At 41.8% G+C, this 11,843-nt stretch overlaps 1 protein-coding gene across 1 annotated transcript in view; it reads left to right on the plus strand.

Annotated features, from left to right (window-relative positions):
• Nucleotides 1–11,705, plus strand: part of LOC113478696 (28S ribosomal protein S5, mitochondrial-like) — a 53,368-nt gene extending 41,663 nt beyond the window's left edge. The window contains exons 8-9 of the mRNA XM_026846105.1: nt 9,543–9,679; nt 11,125–11,705. Coding sequence (XP_026701906.1) covers nt 9,543–9,679; nt 11,125–11,349 — 362 coding nt within the window. The 3' untranslated portion in view covers nt 11,350–11,705. The remainder of the gene's footprint in view (nt 1–9,542; nt 9,680–11,124) is intronic.
• The last annotated feature ends 138 nt before the right edge of the window (nt 11,706–11,843 follow it).

Raw genomic sequence — 11,843 nt, forward strand, 5'->3', positions numbered from 1 at the left:
GAACACTGACCTTTTGAAGATACGTTGCTGACTTTCTGCTATCACTCTCCTCGCCTTCAGAGCTGTTGTGATATGTGCTTTGCCAGTCATTTACAATAACAGGGATGCATCCAGGACAACCTTGTAAACTGCTGTCATGTTCTTCAGGATTGCAATAAAAAAGTTTTAACACTTGAAGTAGTTTGGGGAGCTAAAGGTTAGCTTATCTTATTTCTATTGCATTAGTTTTCAGTGTCATCCATTTTACCTTCTTGGGTCTTTCTGTTTTGAAGACCTGCATTGATGGCATGACGTCATTTCATTGCATGAATCTTTAGTTAGACCTTTATGTACAAAGGTTTGATTTGGCTTGTTTTGTCTAACTTTGCTTTCAAAACAGATAAAGGTAGCTGCTGTTCTATAGAAAACAGATTTAGTTTGCTGCTCATTGGTGCACTCTTAATTGGTCCTCTAATTTTAATATACAAATAGGAAACTAATTAATTTATGTGGCTAGTTGCGGCGGGCGGAGGAAGCAAGCAGCCGATTCAATGTGAATGATAGAGCAAGCTTCCACTTTATTGAAAGAAATCACACCTTATATAAGCACTCCACAATAATCATACATACTACTCACAAATCTATTGGATACATGTAAAAGGCTACATTATAATATCCCAGCCCCTTGTGGCATCTCAGGCATGTCACAACACCTTCCTTCTTCTGGCCTGCTTTCTTTCTCAAGGTTGTTTACCATCACACTCAAGGCCATTGTGTCCTTCAGTTTTTCTCTTTGTTAACATAACAGTCCTTTGTTAGCATAACTGTACCCTGGGTTTTTCCTTTGTTTACCTCAGATGGCTGCAATCAGCTTCTGCAGGGAGCTATGGCCTTGCTCTCTGCAAGCCGTTCTCCAACAGCTAGTTCTTTGTAAATCACTTCTGTTTCATTATGATAAGATCTAAACTGCAAGACGTTTACTGATTAGTTTATTATAGGTCAGAAACTTGGGTAATTTTCCAGTCATGCTCAACTATTTAATTCATCAATTTCTACAACCTTTGAATAAGTTGAAGCATTGACGCTTTGGACATACTATTTGATTTTGTGTATCTGGTATTCTTGTTCTGCACTGTCACATTAGTAATATGAGAATATAATTATTAATAATCTAAAATTGCTATGAACTTTCAACACAATAGATGACATTTTGATTCTGAGGTGAAGGGGTTTTTTAATCAGTGTGACATCGACTTAGAAAAATTTTTACAAATTAGCAGATACAGAGTCAGACTGTCTTATTGTTTGTGGTTTTGCAGTTTTTCTGCATTTAAGGAGCTTTCAAGGTGGTAAATCAGGTAATTGGGCTATAATTTTTAAGATAACCACTTAAATGAAACTTCAGTTTAGTCTTCAGTATAATGAATTAAAAACATGCACGGAGCAAGTGTAGCACAACTGAACTACACATTTGAGCATGTACATACGAACGAATGATGCTATTGCTGTTAAATGGTAAAGGAAAGTTCACATTAGATGTTATTTTCTTGTAGTGGAACATAGAATAAGACATATCTTCCCAACTCATCTGACATGAACCTCAGAAGCAAGAACAATGAACATCACCTTATGATTAATTTTATCTCACCAGACTTTTGTCCTCATTTATTTCCATTTTTTAATTAGATTCAAGAAACAAACTGCCTCTCCACTCTTTTTCCCAGGACAGATCCTTTTATAGCTGACATATGACTGTTGCCATGCCCAGGGAGGCTTTTCCATTTGACTTGCACAATAAAAATTCCATATCTCAGAATGGTTGAGGTTGGAAGGGACCCCTGGGGGTTGTCCAACCTTCCAACCTCCTGTTCAAGCAGCATCACACAGATCAAGCTGTCTAGGACCATGTCCAGACAGCTCTTGAATATCTCCAAAGGCAGAGACTCCACAACCTCTTAAGAGCAACCTGTGCCATTGTTCAGTCATGCTCACTGTGAAAAAGTGTTTCCTGATGTTCAGATGGTACCTCCTGTGTTTCAGTTTGTGCTCACTGCCTCTTGTCCTGTCACTGGGCACCACTGAAAAGAGCCTGGCTCTGTCTTCTTTGCACCTTCCCTTCAGATATTCATTTATATTGATAAGATCCCTCCTGAGCCTTTTCCTCTCCAGGCTAAACAGTCCCATCTTTCTCAGCCTTTCCTGATAGGAGAAATCCTCTAGTCCCTTAATCATCTTCACAGCTCTTTGCTGGACTCCCTCCAGTATGTCCACGTCTCTCTTGTACTGGGGAGCCCAGAACTGAACACAGTGCTCCAGGTGTGTCTCACCAGTGCTGAGTAGAGGGGAAGGATCACCTCCCTCAACCCACTGGCAACAGTCCTCCTAATGCAGCTCAGGATGGGTTTTTGCTGCAAGGGCACGTTGCTGGCTCATGGTGAACCTGGTGGTCACCAGGATCCCCCAAGCTCTTTTCTACCAAGCTGCATTCCAGCTGTTCAGCCCCCAGGATGTATTGGTGCATATGGTCCCTCCCCAGGTGCAGGGCTTTGCACTTGCCTTTGTTGAAACTTGTGAGGTTCCTGTCAGCCCGTTTCTCCAGCCTGTCAGGATCCCTCTGGATGGCATCACGACCATCTGGTGTATCAGCCACTCCTCCCACTTTTGTATCATCAGCAAACTTGCTGAGGGTCTGCTCTGCCCCATCAAACAGATCAGTGATGAAGATCTTGAACACAAATGGGCTCAGTACTGACCCCTGGGGTACACCACTATTTACTGGTCTCTAGAGTTCATGCCACTGATTACCACTCTCTAGGCCTGGCTGTTCAGCCAATTTTCTATCCAAATCTCAGTCTACTCATGCAGCCCATACTTCATCAGCTTCTCTGTGAGGATCTTACAGGAGATCGTGTTAAAAGCCTTACTGAAGTCAAGAGAGGTAATACCCACACTCTGTATTTCATCATAGAATATTATAAGGTTGGTAAGAACAACTTAGCCCTGGTGCATCCATGTTCACTACTCCTGATCACCTTCTTTTAACATGTGCCTAGAAATGGTTTCTAGAATTAGTTGTTATATCAGCTTCCCAGGGATCTAAGACTAGCCTGTGGTTCCCTGGGTCCTCCAGTACCTCAGCCTTTTCCATGTCCCCTGCCCCATTCCGCAGTGAGCCCATATTTTAACTAGCCTGCCTTTTGCCACTTAGATACTTAGAGAAGCCTTTCTTGTCGCCTTTGACATCCCTTTCCAGATTCAGTTGGGCTTTGGCTTTCCTTATTGCATTTTTGCATACTCAGGCAGTGTCTCTGTATTGTTCTCAGGTTACCTGTCACTGCTTTCATCTTTTTATGTTTGAGTTTTGCCAGGAGCATCTTGTTCATCCATACAGAGCTCTTGGCATTTTTATTTGACTTCCTGCTTATTGGAATGGACCACTCCTGAGCTTAGAGTAGGTGATCTTTTAGTATGACCAGCTTTCTTGGGCTCCTCTTCCTCAAGGACTTTATTCCTTGGAAGATTCTTTCTTCCAAACAGATCCTTGAAGATAATGAAGTCCAGCATTGTGGTCTTGGTTTTTGCCCTGCTCCCTTCTCACATGATCCTGAATGCCATCATCTCATAGTCACTGCAGCTAAGGCTGCCTTTGACCTTCAGATCCCTAACAAGCCCTTCCTTGTTTGTGAGGTCCAGCAGAGCACCTTTCCTTGATGGCTTCTTTGTCACTTAAGCCAAGAAGTTGTTGCCAGTACACTCCAGATATCTCCTGGGTTGCTTATGCCCTTCTGTTTTGTTTCTCCAGTATCTGTTAGGGTGGTTGAAGTCCCCTGTGAAGACCAGGGCCTGTGAGCGTGAGGCTCCTTCCACCTGTCTGTAGGCAGCCTCATGCATTTGTTGTTCTTGATCAGATGTCCTTTAGCAGACAGATGTGCCCTACAGTGTCACCCATATTGGTCTGCTTTTTCATCCTTACCTATAAGCTCTTGGTTGGCTCATCATCCATCCCCAGAGCAGAGCAGATCTGCATGTATTTCAGCTATTTTCTCACATAAAGGGCATCTCCATCTCCTTGTCTTCCCAACCTGTCTTTTCTAAAGAGCCTATATCCTTCCACTGTAGCACTCCATTCATGTTAGCCATTCAGCACGTCTGCATGACTTCAGCAAGATGACAGACATGCAACTGCACACAGATCTCTTCCTTCCTCATGTTTATTCTCCATGCTGCACGCATTAGTGTACAGGCACTTCAGAGAGGCACCTTAGCATGCTGATTTCCCAGAAAGCACTTTTCCATTACAGTGCCTTGCAGAAACTTTCTTGCTTACATGCAGATGCTGGTGGTCACCCCACTCAAGGCCTGTTTTGATGATTTTTGCTTTCCCTTTTGTTCACATCACTTGACCCTTTGTTCATCAACCCTGTCTGTCACCCCCTGAAATGCTGGGGTTTCAACCCCAAGCCCCAAATCAAGGTTGACATATGGGTGATTCCCACAGCCCTTCACAAAAGGGTGATGAGTTTGCCTTTAATCTCCCCTCCAGGGTGCAGCCGGCCTGGCAGGGAGAGCCAGTAGGTAAAGGAGCCCCAGGTGTCCTGCATTAAGTAAGCAAAGGTCAGGTGTCCCACTCAGGGGTAAAAGCTGGGACCACTTGCAGGAAGGGTCAGTGTCTGTCTGTCTGTCTGTCTGTCTGTCTGTCTGTCTGTCTGTCTGTCTGTCTCTGCTGATAACTTACTCCCCTGTTGTTCCTAGTTTAAAGCAGTCCTCACCAGGTTAGCCATTCTACCAGCAAGGATACCTTTGCTTCACGTAGCAAGGTGGATCCCATTTCTCCCAAGCACACGCTGATCCTCAAACAAGGTCCCATTGTCATAGAAACCAAAACCCTGTTGCCAATGCCACCACCTCTGCAACCAGCTGTTGACCTGCATTATCAGTGCCCTTCCCCTTTCTTGCTACTTGAGAACACCTCTTGGGCCCATGTGCCTAACTGTCACCCCCAGAGCTCTGTAGCTGCTTTTGATAGTCTGATTTGTTCCTGGCAGTATCATTGGTGCCCTCATGGAAGAACAGCAAGGGTTGATAGAGGCTCAGACAAGCTTCAGCAGTCTCTCCACAACATCTGGGATCCAGGCCCCTGGCAAGCAGCAAACCTCTCTAGATGACAGGTCAGGTCAGTAGATGAGTGCCTCTTCCCTGGAGCGGGGAGTTGCCCATTACTACCAGTCACTGCTTCTTCCCAGTGGTCTTGCATTGTCACGGTCAGTTGGCCCAGATGCTTTGCTTGGAGGTACATCTGGCTTCTCCTCCTCCTTGAGGGCAGTGGATCTATTTCATAGTGGCAAGCTTTTATGTGGAGCTGGAGCCCTTCTCTTGGTGCTAGCTTCCATTCTTCACCCTCCCCAGAGGTTACACTTGCCATTCTACTGGACTGTGCGTGCATCCACGCTGCGGGTTGAGTCTAGGCCTCTTAAAGCTGTTAGCACCGCTGAACAACAATTAACACATGAACACCATTGATTTATAATCCTTGGAAAAACTTAGGTAGTATGCATTTTGTTCTAGGCTTCAAATGTGCTGCAGCAGAATAATTCTGTTGATCTTGGGGTGGGGGTGGTGGTGTCCATTTTAATCCCTAGATCCTTTTTCTGCTGCTGTTTAGTCAGGCTCCTCTATTTTGTACCTGTGCTTTTGATTTTTCAGCAAAGCACTCTGCATCTGTCTTCGTTGAATTTCAGTGTTTTGGTTTCAAACTGTTTCTCCAGTTTGTCAGACCTACATTGACTTCTTCTGACCTCCAGTACAGCTTTTCCCAAGATAATATCCTCAATCCATTTTTTTCAGTCTCTGTTCTCCTATTCAAGTCATCAGTGACGATACCTGCAGATATTAAAGCCATAACAAATACACATCAGGATCCTATCTGGAAAATGCTCTTGGCCTGACAGCAAACTGCTGGTCATGGAGATACTTACTTCAGTGATGATTTTGCCTGGTTCTTATGTCCTTAGTTTATTTGTGAGAGTACCATGTTGAACCATGTCAGAATATGAGTCCACTTCTGTCACATTAGCACCTTAGCTGGGTAGCTTGTTGTTGCCAGTTTTGGCCGGTGTTTTGCCTGGTCTGAGTATCTTGCCAGCCTTTTCAGTTACACAGCACCTTCACATATATGCAAGTATCCTCCAAAAACCAGGAAACACTTTTCCACTTAATGAATATTTTCCCTGTTTTATAACTGATGGAACTAGATTGTACATTTCCTGAAACGGGTTTGATGTTGTCTAAGAAAAAATTGTGCTTATGTCCAGTGTGCTCTGGACAGCAGGCATCGTGGGCCTTACTAAGAAGTGTAATGATAGATCAGTACATAAAACTTTGTAGATAAATTGTATGTGTGTGTGAGTGAGAGAGACTTTGTTGTGTGTTCATGCTCTGAAAACAAGCTGTAACATATATCTATGCAAAATTGAGATTTTTAGGGATGGTATAGATAAAGCTCTTGCTGAGTTTACCTTAGTCCCTGATAGGCTTTTGTGTTTTATGAGAAGGTTTCATAGCACAAGCAGGAGCTGGCTGTAATTTTAGTACAATTAAATGACTTGTGGACATACTGCAGAACAAGATTTAACTGGAGGCAGGCTCTGGACTTCATGTCTGCCACCATTCCAGGTAGCTCCTGTTTCTAGCACATGCCAGCTGGATGGAAACTGCTGGGGATATTGCTTATCTGTGCTGCAGAATATGCTACCTTTTGGAGTATGGACAGCTCTTAATCGATTTTCACCTCTGACTTGACTTTACAATTACAGTAGTCACGGGACTACTCTGCTAGCCACACTGATACATCTCTGAGTAGTGTAAATTAGTTCCTAATGTGAATTAATAAGGGGAAATGCAGAACAGTTTGTCGAATACACTTATGTGACTGTGAAGCCCAGCACTGAAACCCTGCAGCTGTAATTAATACAAGAAATTAAAATTATTCATAGATTTCACCTTAGACCATGGCATATGTAGACTGTCTCCACTTAAAGTATAAAAGTGCTGTGGGCATTACAGCTGTAGTTATGTATGCTGAAGCTTCGCAGTTTGCGTAATTACAGCTGGCAATTTCTGTATGTAGGACTCGGATATCTCAACAAATGATCACAACAAAGCCTAATGTTTCAGTAGAAAAGGGAAAAGTCACTGTTACACTTAAATGTTCCTTTCTTGAATTTAATCCTAATCCCTGTGAAGTGGAGAAAAACCCAGTTGTGTAGTCAGGATTACATATTAGACAAGTGAAAATCCGAGTTTAAAAAGTATTGTATTGTGAATGTGAACTTAACTTGGAGTAGCCCCTTAGTGAGGACTTAAAATGAATGTTCTGTTTAAACACTCTTATTAGAGGCTACCCAGAAAATCTAATGTAAATTGCACATAACATTGTGTTAGTTTATAGGAAGCATATATTTTAAATACTTTTTTTTTTGTTACCTTTGTATCTATTTTTGAGTGTGAAAAAAATTGTTACGTTTAAATGACACTGTTCTCTTCTATAGGCCTCACTGAATTAAGCCTCAGTAGAACAGCAGGATTGCCACAGACAAGTTAAAAGTGTCTGAGCCAAACTTTCTCTCCACAGCTGGAGTTTGCAGTTAGAATCCTTTACTTTTGTGTTAGGAATAAATTTTGTTCGGTAACTGATGGACTTAGTTTGCTGGCTTCTGAGTTTCATGTATTACCAATATGCAGAAACCTGATTGAGATAAGATGGGAGAAAGGCAACAATAAGAATGCCAGAAATGTTTTAAGTCACCAAGAATGATACTTTGACAAATAGCCTTTCAGAGGTCATTCACATGTAATTGTGTCAAAAACTTGAATTTGTTTTGTAGCACAGAAAACAGTGTTTTCTCAAATGGCAGAACAAATGGCTTTGGATGGTGAAAGTTTATTTTCCAAGTGTAGGTTAAAAAAAAAAAAAGGACATACCGGCACAATAAAACATGCAGCACTGGAAGAGATTTATTTTTTTCCCCCCCTCATTTGCTCAGCAGCAAGACTGTCCTGCAGAGTGGACTAATCAATAACCTGGATTTTCAGCTTTTTAAATAAGACACGTGAGAACTATCACAGGCCAATTTTTAAATATTAATACAGCTAGGCCACATGAAACAAATGTCTGGGGAATGAGAGAGCAAAATCAGACTCCTCAGAAAGTAACCCTCATTAATGCCTGTCAAGTCTCAGAAACCACTTGCAATTAATGCTAATGTACGACAGTTATGCACTGGAACTCATACAACACTATGATGGAGATGGGTGCAGATGACATGAAAACCTCTGTTGTGTTTGTGGATTTTGAAATGTGCTTGTCCCTCCTCCCCACTCACCTACAAATTTCAAGTTGTTACAAGATTTTTCAATTTGGCCTGTAATTTCCAAGGACACCCACAAACTTTTTTCGATATTACTGCTTTGAACAGTAAGTTGAAAACAAATGAGTGTCACAACATTCATTTGTTCTTTAAGTTTGATTAAAATAATTATTTTTTCTAGAAATATTTTGCTGCCTTCCCAATGTAGTTTTATCTCCAAGAAGTCTGTTACCTTCTTTATTTCCATTCCCAGTCCTTGACACTGTACCACTGATGTAATAACAAAGTGTCATTCATGCCACTTGCTGGGCTGGGAGAAGGGAACTGATGTTTCTGCACAGTACCTTGATAATCTCTTGATAGTGCACAGTATTCTGCTCGCTTTTGTGAGCTGAAGGGGAAAAGCATAACTTCTTTCTGGAGAGAAGCTCAAAGGATAGCAGTACTTGAGCATACCAGTTGTTATGAGCAGTAACTTCACGATAGGGGAACAGTTTAAATCCCTCCATCATGTATGTGAACCAGGAGTTTAAAGTCAGGTTTACCATCATTAGGAGTTACTGAAGCTGTTGTTCACAGTTGGTCACCTGAAATTGCAAAGGAAGTGGTTTTGAAGCTATGTAGGTATTGCTTTTTAGAAGAAGCAGTCACGATCCGGTTAAATCTAGAGTGTCCCCTTGTAATGGCTTCTTATTAATACTCTTTTAAGTAAGCTTGTTGCCTTGCTTCTCTGATGCTTTTTTTTTTTTTTTTTTTTTTATTGGGGGGGGTGGATACTAGAGTGGTTTTTTTGTTGTTGAAAGAAATTGCCTTTTGTTTGAATGTTCCCTGGGTGGTGGGGTATGTTTGTGGAAGATTCTTCTAAAGATTCTTCTAAAGCTGCCAGTGGTACTTCTTAGTACCCAAACCTGTGGTATTAAACAGGTTGCATTTTTTATGGTTTTATGTTTTGTTTATAGGTGGTGACAGTTTCATTTGGATTTGCAATATGTTAAGTAAGGTGTATTTAGTATAAAAACCCCCAATGATCTTTATGTTAGCATGGCTGCAAAGACTGGGAAGAATGGTCTTTTTGCTATTTTTAAGATACAGTGTGTTCTAACATGCTAAGAAGAGGTCTTAGGTCTCTATTCTGACTTAGCTAAGTTGTATGCTTACAAATAATCACATAATGCTATTTTTTTTTTTTTTCACCAGGTTATAGTCTTCATTGCCACCGAGCTATCATCACCATCTGCAAATTAATTGACATTAGAGACATGTGTGCCAAGGTTTCTGGATCCAAAAACTTGATTAACATTACCAGAGCTCTCTTTAAAGGCTTGACACAACAGGTAGAGTGCACTCTCAGTGCTTCTATACATCAGGTCAGGGGACAGAACAGGATTATACTGTAACAGGTTTTGGTCAAACAGTTTATATTCTAGGCTTAAAATGAAAACATTTTCCAAAAAACAAACAAAATCAGCCTGTGATTAATTCCTCATCTGTTGTTTGAAGTTGTCCAGTCAGAAACAGTTGTATGTAACTGCCTGTTCCACAGCCAGGTGCCTCCAGGGGACATCTGAATTTCTGGGCTTTCATTTGTAGTATTTTTGGTGGCATTTGAAAAATCATGGGCAGAGGAAGTTGTGGCCCAGCTTTGGTTGCTGCTGCTTGTTTGTCAGCATTCTTAAGTTTTTGTTGCCTAAGGACTGAATGTCACAGCTGCTTCTATCACTAGTACAATTAAGATCTCTGAAATAATTCAGGGCAGTGGTGTCATTTCCTCCGACTCAAAGTGCTCACAATGGAGTTGTTTCTGTCTGAGCGAGCTGCCTGTAGCTGATGGAAAGATCCGATGTGCAGCATTTCATCTGAATTCCTTTGAACCCCAGCCTTAGGATGAGTCAGTCCTTTGGAAATTCCTGGTTATCTCATTTGGTTTTAGAGGCTTGTAGCTGCCAGGATTTAGCTGCTTACATTCCCAATACAGCCCTGCAAAGCTGTAGTTGTCAAATCTGTCACCCTGTCCTAGCCAACTTTTTCAGTTTAGCCTCGGGGGGGAAGGGGTTATGATCATCTTTGCCTAATGAGATACTTATAGATGCTTATCAGTATCTGAGGTTAATCAGACTTGAGGAAGTCTGTAATATATTTTCAATGCATTGTCTCTGAGAAGTCTTCCACAGAATGAAGAAGAGTCTGCTGTATGAATTATTGTTTTGAGATATGCACGCTTGATATATTTTATTGACTGCCCTGAATGGGAAAGATTTCCTATCCTCAGTAGACATTTATTCTGTAAAATGAGTGTTAACAAAACAACTTGTATGCAAGGAAGAGGTATAGTTAAAAATAATGTAAATTCACCTAATTATATTAGCTAATATTATCTGTCAGGGCAGTAATAAGCACTTTACTGTTGTTAAAGCCAAATTTATATCCATATCAAGACCTAAAAATGTTACTACACATTACTAGCATGCCAGCATGCCTGCTTGTTAGCAGGATGTGCCTTTCTGGCCAGATCCTTTCCAGAAGCAAGTTCCTCTAGGATGCCTTGTAATGCTAGTGTATCTGCAGTCTAGCTATCTGGATTCCTGCTGCTTATGCAATTAGCTCATTTGAAACCCATGACGATGAGCCTGATGAATCATTTAATTTACACAGCATTTAAACTGTTTAGTCGTAAATTACCTTTATTTTTTTCCTACCGCATATACCATGTAGAGTTTGACCTGAAGTAAACCAACATCAGGCACCATTGCTTGGATTGTCTTTTCTCTCTTACTCCCAGGAAACTCACCAACAGCTAGCAAACCAGAAGAGTCTCTACGTAGTGGAGTTTCGGGAGGAGCAGGGCCCTCTGCCCATCGTTGTGGCACTCCCAGAGGGGACTGTCCGTGAGGATCCCGAGCCTGAAGATGTAGTTCCTGACACAAAGTTGGAGTGGAGTGAGGTCAAAGCAGCTCAGGGAATGACAAGATCTCCCTGGATAAATGTCAGACGGATGGCATGGTAAAAACTTCAGTCCGTCTCTTCTGCTCAGAGATGCAACTGGAAAAGCCCAGCCCAACTGGACAGGTTGTCTGGGCTTCTATTTCAGAGAGCACCAGTAGCTCCCTCTCATGCCATTCATATTGCTGCTCCCATCCCTACCATTCAGAACATTGTTTGCTTTCCCACAATTCTTCTGACCAGTGTTCAACTAGGAACATTCAGATGGAAACAGACAGTGAACATGACTTTGTCTTCAAGCATGCATTTACTTGATTCCTGAAAAAGATGGTGTTTAATCAACAGATCCCATGTTTCCTTCACAAGCTCTTGGGAAACTACTGAAAAGATTGTGAAAGCAATAAAGAATCCTCAGAATTAGTTCAGAGTGGGTTTGTTGGGGTCTTTTTTGCAAAATGCCAGTGTCTGGGAGATCTTGAAGCAAGCAGCAGTAGTGGGAGTTAATGGGTGCACTCTCCGTCACTCTCTAGGCTCGCTCATTGGGGGGGGGGGGGGGGG

Source organism: Athene cunicularia, assembly GCF_003259725.1.
Source record: "Athene cunicularia isolate RWA chromosome 3 unlocalized genomic scaffold, athCun1 chr3_part1, whole genome shotgun sequence".
In the NCBI taxonomy this organism is placed as follows: Eukaryota; Metazoa; Chordata; class Aves; order Strigiformes; family Strigidae; genus Athene; species Athene cunicularia.